The sequence below is a fragment of the Elgaria multicarinata genome, chromosome 6 (assembly GCF_023053635.1).
Source record: "Elgaria multicarinata webbii isolate HBS135686 ecotype San Diego chromosome 6, rElgMul1.1.pri, whole genome shotgun sequence".
NCBI classification, from domain to species: Eukaryota; Metazoa; Chordata; class Lepidosauria; order Squamata; family Anguidae; genus Elgaria; species Elgaria multicarinata.
Window position 1 is genome coordinate 44,274,583 of NC_086176.1, and position 15,990 is coordinate 44,290,572.

Here is a 15,990-nt window from a genome sequence, read left to right on the forward strand (position 1 = left end):
TGTTCACATTGTCTGTAAGATGCAGTTAGTGGAAAAGTCACCGTTAGAGAGCACAAACTTTCAATAAATTATCATAAAGGTATGCAACATCAATTCAGTATAACAAGCATCTATATGTGGGGAAGCTTGTGTTACACTAGTGCTTTCCAACAGCAATTGCTTGTCATATAAATTCCACTCGGCTTAATCCTGCTTCTCATCCTTGCGGTAGAAGCTATTTGGTAAAGTCATGTCTGAACAGGCTTGCTTGGTGATTCGCAAAGATCTGCAAGTTCACTGTAGTGTTAACTTATGCACACACTGGATATTTCAGAAAACTGTGTCCTCACCCAGCCCCATGCTCACTGTATTTACTACTAGCCTTGTACTATATACCCAGGATTTCATTACTTTTCTCCACAAGGAAAAATCCTGTTCAACAAAAAAGCCTTGATACTCCCAATGTTTTGCAAGGACCTGCCCTAGACTGCATTTCTTGACCATATTTTGGACATCAGGTTTCTTGTTCAACATGATCAAAAGCCTATAATCATACAGCTAAAGAATTAAGCCAACAACAGCCTGTTCACCCTTTCAAGTGTTCTAGTCAAAGGGCTAAGTAAACAGGGGTAAGATCAAGAGCTACTGATAGAGCTTTGGGTGATTTGCACCATATTCGAAAAGAGCTTTTGACTTCCAATTGTTCATCATTAGCAACAACTTAAAAAGGCTCCTCAACCCCAAATCAGGCTGTTTAAATGACATATGCTTGGAGGGCAACCAAGAAACGGTTTGTGAGTAAAAGAACTGTGAGCACAGTTCTGGTACTGAGCAAAGTTCTGGTGCTGAAAACAAATTCCTGGCCTGAGCACCAGCTCAGACGTACCATGCTCCTTAATAAAACTGTACTTTTTCCCTTGTAGGCTACAAATAACTAATATACCTATTCAAGGGAATATGGGCTAGTTTTTGCAAGATTTACAGTATATTAGAGACTAAAAGCTCATTGAATCCTAAAGTTGCTCTTCAGGTTGTTTATCATAAGATGTTCTATAGATTATCATATATTCCCATGATGGAAGCCTAAGTCATCGTCTTTAATGTACTCCCAAGCATATAGGTATCAGAAGATAAAAAGTCAGGCATGAACAAGTGAAATCTATGTTATTTGCTGTGGACTAGTTTTCTTTTTCGGATATTTAGCTATATATTGAAATTACTTTATTTCACAACGTATAGGGCAGCTATTAATATACACCCTACACACATTAGCTACGCCAGTACCTGAAACTAACTTAATCATACCTTTTTACTTCTGTATCTTTCATTTTGTACTTCATGTTAAAAAAAATGGGAAAGTTTTTTTTATTATCATCAGACAAATTATCTGCAGTTAAAATAATCTTTTCCCTAGCACTATACAGTATATCATAAATTTTAAGTCTTTACTTACTGAACACTACATTGAATTCAAGTACAAATGTTTTTTAAAATGTATATAGTTGATGAAGATTTTAAGGCTAGTCAGCTGTGATCAGACTTCACTAAGTTTCTTACCTGCTGCCATTATACTGAAACCCGGGTAATAAAATATATAGGAAAATAAAGACTGCTAGAAGGAGAGACGGACTGCAGGTTAATACACCAAAATAAATTTCTTGAATGTTGAGAACGGTAGCACTCACTCTCTTCTAAATATAGCTAAAACTTATCATATGATAGCTAAAAGCAAACTAGCCTATTAGGAGACACTAACAAGAGTTGTTTCCATGAAGCACTTAGAATTCATTCACCTTATGAGAAACCAAGGTTGAGGCAGCAGATGGCACTACAAGAAGACCAGAGCTATTTTAAAAAATACATTTCCCCTTCCCTATTTCCTTACCATCTTTTGAAATGCAAATATTGAAGCTGCATTTTTTAAAAGTGTAGGCTCAAAGTTTAGTCTATAGCATGCCGGATTGTATTTATTTAGAAATATAGAAAAACTAAAATTTCTTGATGCCATGCTGACTTGGGGTGATGGGAGTTGTAGTAGTTCAACACATCTAGAGGGCAGGGATTCAGTTGCGGATGGCTGTTCTGTGCAATATAGTGGTCATTTTGAGGTATGGTAATCATATATCCCAGACACACACTTTTCATTATAAGTTTTTGCTGTCCTATTTAAAGATGATAATTACAATGTGAAGGTTTTGCAATTCTGTACTCTATGAAACCTAACTAAATTGAATGAGTTCTTAAAAAGAGGGGTATGTTTAAACAGTATTCACATTTTACTAGGAAATTCTATGTAGAAATTGAAACCTTACAAGAATTGGATTTTGAAATCATTCTAACTGAAAATTTGTTCACTTTAAACAAATGATGTCTCTCATACCATCCAGAATCACACACTTCCAAGATACAATCATAACTATGCCCCCCAAATCATAAATGCTGTGGTCTTTTCAGCCATGAATTTTACGGGTTGGTCTTATAGTGTTTTTACTTCAAGATTGTCTATAATATGGCCTATGTTACATAATTGATTTCAGGAGTGCAAGGATGGCTATATGCTACCTCCAGTATCAGAGCTATGTACACCAGTTGCTGAGGAACATGAGTGGGAAAGTGCTATTGCACTCCTGTCTTATTTGTGAGTTTCCTACAGGCAGCAGGTTGGCTACTATGTGAACAGAGTGCTGGATGAGAAGGACCTTTGGTGTGACCCAGCAGGACTCTATACATTCTTAAGATGAATGTATAAACAAGTTTAAAGTTTATACATTCTTAAGATGAATGTATAAAGTTTAAAGCTTTAAATTGTTCCAGAGTATTAGAAGAACATCAAACTCAAAGTGGTCCTTTCATACTCAAAAGTATCGAACAAAATGTAATTCAGAGGAAAAGAGGAGTCTGGACAGGTATTTTAATCATTTTGTGGCGTTTAAGGGAGTTTGGCAATTATACTCTGGCTTTGCTATAGGAAAAACTGGTTCCAAAATTGAGGTCAAAAGTGTAGCGTCATACATCAAGACAAATAGTTTGCTGAAAGACAAACTTTAATCTAGATCTAGAAAACAAAAACAGCTCCCACCCCAATGAGGATAAAGTTTCAGATGTCACCACACCTAAGACTCTACAGCAGTTTTACCAACCTTTTGACTGAGCAGGACCTGAAAAAGTAAGAGGCCCCACCTATGCCTGTGGAACACCATGTGTAATCCACAAAAGGCAAAAAGCCCATGAAATAGGTGTAAATGGAGAAGAGTGATCATCGAGTTGATAACAAGATCTTTCATTTCTTATTTGGACATATAGGGTGACAGTTACAGATTCAACTGCAAAGTGGCAAACCCAAGGTTTGGACTTATTCTAGGCAGAGACTCAAAGCACACATGTAGCTATGTCTTTTCTTTTCTTTTTTTACTCTAGAGTAAGTGCAGGAGCTCTGATCTGGATCAAGACCTTAGCATGGGGGTACGGCAGTTTGACACACACACACACACACACACTACAGTCTCAATCCAATTTGGGACTTTCACCAGTTTGGATCCAGCAACATAAACGGCACATGTGGGAGTCCCAATCAGGGCAACAAGGTGTGTGGAGGGTTGAGAGTTAAAACCCAGCTACCTCCAAACACAAGCTCTAAATTAATAACCTTAGTAATTCAACCTATATAATATTTTCTTTTTCTTAATTTAATTGATGTCCTTGCTGCCAGAAATTTGCTTTTTCTGCTACATTGAAAAACTACGATAATTACAGCAATTTTATAATTTATTTTCATTGGCTTGCATCCAGGAGGAGTTCACAGAACCAAGGTTCCCCCAAGGCAATTTTAAGGAATTGTTACTGAGTGTCCATTCCTTCATTTAAATGGCTTGCAGGGGGAAGCCTCTCTATCACGTACAAGCCCAGACATTTGGATTCAGGCAAAAGCAGCTCAAATAAAAAAAACAAAACAAAAACAAGTGAGTGAAGATATACACAAATTATTTGTGAATATGTACCCTAGCAAAATTCTTAACAGCCTACCCAACCATCAATACATCAATTTAAAAAGCATAATGGTAATATGATTTATTATTATTATTATTATTATTATTAATAATAATAATAATAATAATAATAATAATAATAATAATATCCCTAAAAATATCATTTCAGAACTTAGAATAATAGACTAAAACATACCTGTACTACAAAAAATATTTTGGGGGATTATTATTATGTTTGTTTTTGCAGTAACTGAGGGAATGATCCTATGCCCTCCAGACAGTGTCTGCAGGGCATAGGATAGTTTGTTTCCTGGTTCCAAGGTCAGATACATCTCAGAGCCTGGAAACCAGACAAGTGGCTTTTCAGGGGGCACAGGGAGAGGAGAGTAAGTGAAAGTTTGCTTCTGTTAATTTCCTGAGGTTCACTTATCTTACAATTCAAACCATTTTAACTAACACCTTAGAAAATCTTAGTAAAACATTATGAACTTCCAACCAGTCCGATTAGCGACTGGAAGACTTGAGAAAACTAACGTAATGGAAAGTGGGTTAAAAATGGAATCCATTAAGAACCCAGAGTTCCCTGTCAGTGGTGTGGTCAGACTTTGCAGGAGAATAGCATGAAAGATGTTGACAAATTGCTTCCTGTCAACACATCGCAATGCAAAGCACAATGAAACCTTTGACCATTCACTTGTCATTTCACAGTAGGATTAATATTGTTTAAATCTTCTAGCACTAATTGCTACCTCCATTAGTCCTTCGCACATAGATCTCTCAAGAAAAGTCTTTTTTCACAGTTGTCTCATCAGAAAAATAATGCAGGATAATACAACAATGATAATATTGCTGTTAGGGACACAAAAATATCATGAACAGAACACGAAGATGAAGTGCAAGCGATGTCACTTATAGAGCAAGAATGTTAGCTCTTACTTTGAAACAACTGTCAAATTGAAAACAAGACAGCAGAACCAAGTTGCTAAAATAAGTGTGCTAACTACATTTAGGGTGCAATCCTATGCATGCTCAGACAACCAGCATTCCTTAACCAGCATGACTACCTGGAAATACTGGGAATTGTAGGGATTTCTCTGTCTAAACATGCATAGGATTGCACCCTTATACTATTATATAGACAGCCTTTTATCGTTATGGGAATGTAACTATCAGGTAACAACCTCTAAAATGTGTATTGTTCAACAGAAACATTTTTTCTAATGCTACTACAAACTGAATCAAATAATATGAGTTTGATCCAGATTTACACCAGATCAACTGCACTGGCAGAAGTGGACTTCCCCGCTCCCACGGCAGATTCTCCAGTTCCCTGAAAATGCTACACAGAGAGTAATGAGATCTTGCTGGATGAGGTGAGTTGTGTATGGGTATGGGTAAGTGGAAATCCCCCAAATTCAGGCAGAAGGAACTTCTATGAGAAGAGCCTTCATCTTGCAGAAGGCAGATCCTGGATCCAAGCCTGAATATTTACATCAAGTCTGTCTGTCATTGCGCATTGCCTTTCCCTTCTACTTTACATATCTTGCTTATGATTGCAATAAATTGGCAATGAATATCGTAGGCATTAAAAGTATTTTTTCTTCTCCTTTTGCATTAGTTTTAACAATCACTCTCCTGAAATGAAATGCTATTTACTAATCTTAAGGCTAGTACTGAAGTATCTACACAACTGACCTTCTTCAAACAAATAAATATACATATCAATTTGGCAAGCCCCTTCTCTTTCTCCAAAGTAGCAGGAAAGCACCAAATTCCAAATGTCCAGATACTAATGCCAAAGAAATCTCTTTCATAGACTATATTTAATACCAAGCAAGTTCCGGATGTAGGAACACCCCAGTTTCCTGTGTATTAAAAGTACAAACACCCAACACCAGCCAGCTGATAAGCAATTGCCTCAGGAAATTACTTTCCCCACACACACATATGCAGTATTCACACAGTTCAGCTGTTCAGAATTAGGGTTCTGCCCACATCTCCCATTAGCTAAATTACACCCCAAACATGTTTTTTCTTTTCTACATTTGTAGATGAAGTGTCTAAAAAATATTTTGGCTATAAAATCAAGCATAACTTAAGCAATAAGTCTCCTTGCCATACTTTCTATAAAATTGACTCCAATTTGCAATGAAAGTAATGGAAATATTTTCTACTTTGGGCCTACTTCTAGAAAAACACAGTCTTCCAATGGCAACAACCATTCCTCTCAGTCCATTGGTTTGGGTTTCAGTTCTGGAGTAAAGGTCACAGCAGAAATCTAGCATTCTTGTTGTTGTTGTTGTTTCTTTTGGTCTATACAAGCATAAGAAAAGGGGCCTAATTCTTCTGCTTCATTCTGACATTGTGTTGCGTAGCATCCAAAGTCATGAATGGGACTCCACTGTATTGAGCCCCCATCCAATAACAGCATCCGGTAAGCCACATATGCAAATTTCGTATGCAATACAACAAGCTGGAAGAAGTGCTTGTCTGTGTCTAAGGAACCTTTTTGATTCTTAGCTTTGGGAAAGAGAGATAAGATAGCACATTGCATTTTTGGCACAAGTCAAGAGAAACAAATGTGGACACATGGCATTTGTGGGGGGAGGTCACGAAGGTCATGCAATAAATGCATACAAACTTGTGTCTCCAGAATGATACTAATTAGATTTTTTCTTAGTGATGAAGTTGAATACTTCCCTTTTTCCATATACTTAATTTTCAAGCTTTGCTGATATGGACAGGACACAGATACAGTAAACTGGATACAATGCTTACATCCATGCTCTCTGCTGTTACAATAGCCTATTCTGTTTCTATTACGTATTAGAAAAGCAACTGTTCCTATCTTCAAACATACTTTCAGTCTCTAATTTAAACAAACCACAGACACACACCACATCCATAAGGGGAAATATAGCAATCTTTTAAAAAACTAAACTGTTATATGAGTGTCTGTAGGTTTCATTCATTTGGGGCATACATGCCTGGAAGCCCTGTGAAAAAATTCCAGGTCAGACTTTATTTGTCACAAAGAATCCGAATTCACGCAAGATCTAGCAGGAGGGAGGAAATGGTTGGTTGTTGTTATTTTTAAAAAACCAACCCAAAAGTTGGTTGTCATCTTCTTATCTGTCAGTCTTTCGGTTGAAATTATTTGCTCCACTGAAGTGCTTTTACTTCTAGCCCACTAAATCAGAGAGAATGCCATCATTCTGTGCTGGAGAGGCAGGCAAAAGTGAAGGCCTGGCAAATCCCAGACAAACTCTTGACTGCCAATCCATGTGTGCAACAAATTCCTGTGCAAAATAAATATATTTGCAATCAAGCACTTGCTTTACACACTTTAGGTCTTAAGGTTTCAAAGCATTTTTCTCTATTAAGGTTTCCCCCCTCTTGTTTTCTTTTAAGGTTCCATAACAACTAATTATGTACAAATCTATGAACATCTTACTTTAGTTTGTAACTTTTCCCATTTGGAACAAATGCCTAGGGTTTGTTGTTGAGTGACTTGCTATTTTGAAAAGAAACTTCTTGGCACTCTCCTTGGGTGTACAAGCGGCAACATGCAGCAGGAATTCATCTTGCACCTGTACAGCCAAGTGGCAAGAACATCATTGGGCACGTGCGTTGATATTCTGGATTCTTGGAAACAAGCTTTATTAATAAAAACAGTTCTAGCAAGGTTCATGGAGTGTCTTTTTTGTACATTGTATTTTAGAAGAGGGAATGACTCTTCATTCCCCTTCCATATCAAAGTATGGCAATTCTTTTTAGCTTAATGTTTATTACTACACAAGCTACTCTGGAATTCCTGTATTTGCATATTAATTAATATATAAGACGATAAATTTCTAATCGGTGGACCTCTGTCCCAATTAATCCATTTTTGTGTTAGACTTCTAGAGAACATCTCAAGAAGTTTTTGAAAGACTCCATGACTTTGGGAGTGGGAAGATTTTCATGACAATTTTAGGTCACAACAAGCAGGCTGAGGGAAATTTGCTGCTCTCAGCTGCCACTCTTTCCTGTTCTGCAACAAAGATCTATGACTAGCTGAAATTTTAAAACTAGTTGCAAACAAAACTTTGCAATCTAGAGAGGTGGAACATATCTACTACAATTCAACAGTATTAACTTCAGACTAATGTTGAATCAGGAATTGTTCAGTAAATAGAAAGGCACCCAGTATTTTTATGGAGACTGAATCATATCCCAGCTTCAAAATGGAGTGTAAGACCCAAGAAACTTTCTGCCCTAGGATAGTAGTACTGCTTTGCTATGCAGTAACAAAGCATACTATTCAATAGTTAAATAATATTTATGATACATTAAAAAATTTCTGAGGTACTTCAAGAGTTGCGAAGACTTTATTAAAAACTAGTGTATGAAACATTATCTTGTCCAAGGGCTTGTTAAATTGGGGCCTGAATGTGCATATGTAACACATGAACTTTCCTATAATGTGCCATGTACTCATGGCTTTGTTTTATTAGATCTACTAGCCATGAAATAACCCTTGACCAAACCTCTAGGATGTACCTTCTTTAAAAATAACAGAGGTACACATGCAGAAAAAGACATACAGAGAGGCATGCAGTAACAGAGCTTAAGAATAGCAGCCTAGGAAACCCACAGGAATTTGGCAAATTTTTGCCAGATGTTAGCTTAGCCCTGGTCTTTTATGTCACACCACATTTGCTGCCCTAGGAACAGTGCTGCTCTTATTGCTCCATTTGTCACATTGAATTCCTAAATGTCACAAGCAGAAAAGGGACTGAGTGCCCCCTATAAGAAGTACATAAAGCCACTTTCCTAATAGTTGTAAATATTTCCTAGCTACATTCCTTGAAAACACTAACAGTTGCTAGGTATCTTCCCACATATCAATTATCCACTTTAGTCCTGCCACCCTCTCCAACCTAGGTGAAATTCTCATTCCAGATAGATGGATGGCGAAATATTTTCCACAGGTCACATGAGATTATTCCCCCCACCCTCTGCGGCCCCTTTATGAAAGGAAGAGCAACTCCAACACCTATCCAGATAGCCACCTATCCAGACCCAATTCCCTGATGTTTGTGACTGGGGAAACTAGGGTACTATTTTGCTTTAAAGTCTCATAAAGTGAATTGGAGGACAGGGGACCAGCCAGGGTAACTTTCACGTAGGAATGAACATGCACAGGTTTTAGCTCCATGTATGCATGCTAAATACCTATAATTAAATGCTGTATTTCAGAAAACAGGGATAAAATATTCTATGATAGAAGCTGACAAAGTGGGCTGCCCTAGCCCTACAACAAGGCATTTGCACACACACTGCATTCCCTTTCGCTCATGCACCCAGATTCAGCTAAACTTAATTTCTTAAGCTGCATGTGACTTTTTATTATTTAAGGAAAGAGATTTAGGCACCTAGAAGTGAGTCTAAGGACACATACTTGCTTAGAATAGGGTTTTTTTTGGGGGGGGGGAAATACTCTGTTTTCTATTCTTATATTTAAGATGATCTTTAAATATCCATACTGCCATCTAGTGAATAAAATTGTTCTTTAAAAAAAAGTGACACCAAACCGTTCATATCATTTACAAAATATTGACTTTCCTCCTTTATCAGTTATGAACATGTTTTACCACCACCCCTACTTGTACTCTGAAATACAAAAATTGTAAATATTTGGGTAAGTGAGGAAAAGCCAAAAAGCAACGTTTTTCATCTTATAGCTACAAAAACTGTTTTTATAAACTCTAATTAAAAACAAAAAGGTGTGTCTGGGAATAGAATTCAACTCTTCCAGCCTATGTACACCAACAGGAAAAACATGCTGCCTCACCCTTATGGGACGGCAAATGCAAAGTTCTAACTATGATTATGTATTACATCAGCAAGTATGATTCATCTGAAGGGAAAATATCATTCTGAATATGATCAGATAGAAACAGTTATAAAGAGAGTGCAGGAAAATTTTAGGAACTTGCAAGATGAAGTAGTACCAGTAGTTTTGTGGCTCAGTTTAAACATTTACTTTAAACAACAATTTGTGCTATCTGTAGTTTAAAACTTAAACTGTGGTTTGAGTTTCCAGGTGTAGTCTGTCCCTACATACAGTGACCCCTAGAGATAGAGCAAAGGCTGTAACAATGGTTTGTCATTTCAAGCAACATCCCTAATGGTAATTAGCATAAACCAGCTTCAAACCATAATTTCAGCCACTGGCTTGCCAATTTAGACATACTATACCATGTTGATTCACTAAGCATGGTGTTTGGTGCATTATCCAAGTTGAACATATGTTCTGTTGACATAATAATCTGAGTTCCATATATATAAAGTTCTAGTTACTTTAGAAAGAGGGTGCTCTACATGCCTGTCTACATTTTAAAGTTGTCATACTTTCTTATATAATACTGTCTCCATATCTTCAGCAGTACACATGAAACAAACAGAATGACTGTTTTCAACCTATGCTTATATGTCCAGGAACACCACACCAAAGAAGTTTAACTCGAAGGAGTAGATATCTATTTACAAGGGAACTGCAAGGATGCTGCTTCCTACTTCAAGGTGACAGTCCATCAGAAATGGCCTTTTCATAGTATCTGAAAAGTTCAGCAGGAGCTCAGAGAGAAATTCTCAATGGCTGCCCTTGAGCTTTAGAACTTCACCTCCAAAAGAGAGATAGCATTTGGTGGCTGGAAATAACCAAGAAGCTGTTTTTAGCTGAAAACTCAGAACTTTGCAAAGATTAACCAGAACAATGATGGGTTGCATCTTCTGAAGAACTGTGAGCAGAAGGGAAATAGTTGCTAGTACTGTTCCACAAATATTTGTGCAGGATTACATGCAGTAATAATAGGTAGGTCCTATAAAAATGTTTCTCGCAAGCAGTTAATTGTCATTAAGATTTAGCTTCCCTTTCTCATGCAACAAGCCAACACAATGTACAAAGCAGAAGTAGAAAACACCTTTCACATGAAGAGAAGCATCTTTGGATCCAAGCCATTATAAGTGGTCCTGAGTGAACAGGAAAGATTGGACAATACAATATTCACTACTGACCAGAACACACTGAAGTTAGACTAAATTTACCTTACAGTTCTATGCTCAATGTATACTTGCTTTTCTACCCTAAAGTTTGTAATAGTTTCTCTTTAGCTCCTAGAGAAAAAATATATACATTTATAAGCAAGTGGGAAACACAGATCCGTTTTTTAAAAGGTGGGAAACAACAACTTAGAAGAAGAAGAAGAATAAAAAGATTCCCAGGACCCTGTAATACCTTCTTTGTATTATAACTAGGAGTTCAATATTAAAGTCCCACTGAGGCTGATAAACCAACATAGAAGCCATCCTATGCCATCAGAAACTGGATTTTCCATGTTGATGGTGAATCAGTCTCCAGAAGGATTTACTACATAGCCCCTTTTGAGTCTAGTGAGCTCAACTCAAAACTCAGCTTCACCAGCAGTCTGTGCTTATGGTAAACTCTTAGACAACTTGATCACAAGCACACCACAGTAGCCAGGTCCCAATATTATAGTAAAATTCAAAGCTCTGTACTTATCACTAGTATGCTTTTTCTCAACAGGAAGAAACTAAGGATGTACTCATTTAAATTGAGGATTCCTTTGTTTTAGTACTCCTTCTATTCACAGCACGAAGGATAAGTCGACAGTTCTCTTTGGCTCAATTTCTTTGCCAATGATGGAGATAATTTCAGATCAAGGTGGCTTCCTTTTTCTTTTTCTTTTTTAATAAGGTATCATACTCTTTGTAGTCTCTCAGGCTATTTCAGTTCATTCTACCTATACAACAATTAATGGTACTCTGCACAAAATTAGTGTTTTAGTAGGATTTTATTTTCCTTTAGAATTCTCTGTGAAATCAGGCTCACCTTCTTTGAAGAAATGCCGTAATTAGTGAGACTTCATGTCAGAGGTGGAACACTTCTTTCTTATGAAGGGTCACTGAGCCACAGGAAAAAGTCTATCAGGTGGTTGTAGCTGATGGCAGGTGAGGTATGCAGAATTACCAGATTATAAAATGCTCTCTCTTTGCCATCCCATTTTTTCTCTACCTCTCTCAGGCATAAACATTCAACATTGACAGTGGTCCACATTCTGCTTTTGCATCCTGATCTGCACCCTCTGGGCAAGCTTATCTTACAAAAATTCACAATGCTTCAAGTACTGTGAAAGATGTTGATTCCCCTACGACAGGCTTGGCCCAATGTATCTTGCCAACTCAAGTGAGGCAGCAGCACTGTCCCAACTGTCCCACCTGCTTAATAGACAGCTTGCCTTGTGGCCCACTTGCCTATTAGGATTGGGCCTAGCATCTCTGCAGAGGCCTTTCGAAAGGTTGTCAGAAGAGATTCATAAACTGATGAATAAGGATATGGAGAGGTGAGGACCCAGAGATTCAGGGAGACAGACAGAGAATAATCTGTCCAGGTGTAAACTAATAAATTGGAGCAAAGCCCAACCATAACCTCCCCATCTGTGTGAACACAGCAACTCACAGACTCAAAGATCAGATGTTGGGCCAAGATGGAGGAGGCATTCTAAAAGGTTGGCCCATCACAAGAGGTCTCATTTGGCCTCTAGTGGGAGCCCCACGGTTGGGGCACAAAGCAGGAAGAGCAGCCTACAGTAAGAAGATGCAGTGGTGCACTCAGCAGATTGTTCCAGAGAGCCCTGCCAGCTTCTCTCTTGCTACAGCAAATGCTAAAGCAGGAGAGTGGCTGGCCATACTCTCTAGAGCAGTCTTCCTCAACCTGGGGCGCTCCAGATGTGTTGGACTGCATCTTCCAGAATGCCCCAGCCAGAGCTAGCTGGGGCATTCTGGGAGTTGTAGTCCAACACATCTGGAGCACCCCAGGTTGAGGAAGACTGCTCTAGAGTAACCGCTGGAGAAGAAAATAAGGAGCCAGTGGTGGGCCCTCCTAATGGGGGCAGGGGGGAGTGGAAGAAACTCTGAATTCCAAAAGAAAAAAAGAAAGAAATTAATGGTACCAGATTTTAAAATACAGGAGCATTTAAACCACTAACCACTTTGTTCCCGTGGGTTGTTATAGCCTCCTTCCATCTACTGTTTCCCTGAAGAACAAACAAACAAAGGGTCCTGAATACCAAGTTACTGAGGTTACACAGACATTGCATGAGTACAAACTCTCACTGTTGTATCAACTCACAAGTGGCCTAATAGAATGAGTGCACTTTACCCTTGTCTTCAAATCCATTCTTTCATATTAAAATTTAGGCTAATTGAAGTCTCTTATGGCAACCACTGAAATCAGAGCTCAACAAAGCAGATTGACAATAGTTAGCCTTGCTGAGAAAAACAATGGCGTAACACTTCAGATAGTTCTATGTTTTTGCTTATTATAGTTTCTAGCTTATAATATCAACCATAGCAAGACAGACTGCACCCTTTTTAGGTCTCCACCACTGTCTCCAAGTCAGCTGTTGCATACATTAATCAAATCTGAAGTAAGCTAAGATGCATGTTAAAGTTAGGATATTGAAATTAAATAACATAGAGCTTAATTTCAGACAGACCAATATATGTTTGGGGTATTTGAAAAACATCATAGGCTTTTTTAGCATCCTTCTAGCTAAAAAATTCTAAAATGTTGCAATAAAAGAACACACTACATACAATTTGTATTTACAGAGAGAAAGAGAAACACACTGTAGCTGGTACCCATAAAGACAAGATTGGTAAGCAGCCAGATCTGTTAAGTAGGAGGATTCAACTTCATGTGTTATTACAATCTGATCTAAAAGTAATGATTGTGGTATCAGGATTAAAATAAGTGAATGTTAGAAGGAAGCATCCCTGTGAAAGGAGTTCAGCACTAATTTTAAAGAGCAATGGTTTTCTCAGTTCCAGTTATGAACTTATTATTTTCTGCAAACAAAACAAATGACAGCATTTAACCCAGGGAACCTTACTTTTACTAAATAGTCTTACTCTTACCTATAGTGAGATGCCAGCATACACTTAGATGTATATGACATCAACTGCCAACCCCCCAACACACACATTTGGGGGCACTTTCTCTCAAGTTGCTAATTGTTACAGATCTAAAATTAAGGAGTTGTTTGAAATGTTTAGGGTTTTTTATGTTAGTGCTTTAATTTATTTTTTAATTGCCCTATTTTTTAAAAAATTGTTATGTTGCTGTTTGATATGTTCTTGGTTTTAAATATATGAAATATAATATGTTGCTTTGTGAGGGCTATGCCCATTATTAAGTGAATAAATAAACCTTAAATGTAATTAAATGCAAGGTAACTGAGCCTGCAATTCTATAATCATTAACCTGAGAGTAAGTTCTTCTGAACTCAATGGGACTTACATATGAGATAGCACTGTAAACTGTTTTGGCCTATTCACAGCTAAGATCAAACCACTGACAAATTATGCAAGTATACAAATAAAATATGCAGTCAATCAGAAAACTATGTCTCAGTTATGCCCTCTTGTGGTGCACTGACTGTTTAAAGATGTTTTAAACAAGCAGTATAATAATCTATGGTAGCAGTTCTGTAGACAGACAAGTGCATTGATCTCATTGTGACATAAACTAACAGCATTGAAAAGAAAAGTGGCTGTTTTGATTCTCTGTGTACACTCTTGCTTAAATGAATCCTTGCCTGTTGACTAAATATGATAAACTACAGAGGCATGCCTACCACCCTTTTTGGGTGTGGACCAAGAGGAGGCTTGATTTGAAGAAAACTATTATTCTGCACCTGGATAAGTTGCTTCATGGCAAAATGCCCAAAAGAGAGAAGCACATTCCTTGAGAAATCTGGAACAAAACATATGGATTAATCAATGATAAAACAAAGATCATGCCTACATGCTAAAAGGTGTGTGTGGGGGGGTGGGGGTGGATACTACAAGATTTATTCATCTTTTATTTGTGTGACTTATAAGAATGGCATGCTAAGGAAAACACAGTGTTTGCCCAAATGGATGTTGCTGATGGATAGGACAGATGAATTTATATTTGGATGACGACGTGAAAAAGACTTGTGTGAAAAAGGCTGTGAAAACTGCCTATTTGGCCCAATGTGAAACATACTCTAGTCTAGTGCATCTTTGCGGTTTCTTCTTTTGTTGCTTTAATATCAAGATTAATAAGATCAAGTCCCATGGCAAGAGAGAGGTACATACTTAAATAATGCAGTTAAAATATGATTCCACACACACAACAGAATAAGAAGACAACTTAATCTATTTTGGAAGCTTGTGGCACATGGCCACAATAGTTTGCAGGATATTACCAGGCTCTGTTGAAAAATGTCTTGTAGAGTTAACATAACCTGTTAGTTGTGGATAATGGGGAATAATTCTATTGAAATAATCATCCTGGCTATACCAATACAGATTGTTAGACCAGAATTAGATATGACAGACTTTGAGGCCTCCTAAAACAACAGTATCTCCTCCTTCACTCTTCCCTGGATAGCAGTACAACACATATTACACAAATGCACTAAGGGTTACTCTGCTCCAACATATAGCAGCCAATTAAACAGAGTAGAGAAACTCTCAGAATGGTCACTTCACATATTTTGCTAGACGTAACTAGAGTAAACGCATAGGGATGGGTGAGAAATGTGTTTAGTTTGCATTTATTTATATATTACATTATTATAGCATGCAATACCCAAAGCTCTCTGGGCAGATCACAACAATTAAAACCATACAAGATGATAAAATACAATATATAGGTTTAAAAGTTTAAATCTACACCATAAAATTATTATTATTATTATTATTATTATTATTATTATTATTATTATTATTATTATTGCTGCATTTGTATACCACCCCATAGCTGAAGCTGTCTGGGCAGTTCACATAAGATAAAACACTTAAAAACAATATACAAAGATTAAAAACCACCAAAAGCGCAATATACACAAAAATATGGAATGCTTCACGAATTTGTGAAGCATTCCATATTTGGTTATAATAATAACTAAACAGAAGCTAGCAGCAGTAC

General features: G+C 37.4%; 1 protein-coding gene across 3 annotated transcripts in view; it reads right to left on the reverse strand.

The window, feature by feature from the left end:
- The window catches only part of KANK1 (KN motif and ankyrin repeat domains 1), a 62,817-nt gene extending 61,209 nt beyond the window's left edge, over positions 1-1,608 (reverse strand). For 2 of the 3 annotated variants that reach the window (XM_063129302.1, XM_063129301.1), the window contains exon 1: positions 1,537-1,580. Coding sequence is in view for 1 of the 3 variants with exons in the window: in XM_063129303.1 (XP_062985373.1) it covers positions 1,537-1,546 (10 nt within the window). In the remaining 2 variants the exon portion in view is untranslated. Of the gene's footprint in view, positions 1-1,536 lie in introns of all 3 variants that reach the window. The other variant, XM_063129303.1, reaches the window with a different exon arrangement.
- Between the last annotated feature and the right edge of the window lie 14,382 nt (positions 1,609-15,990).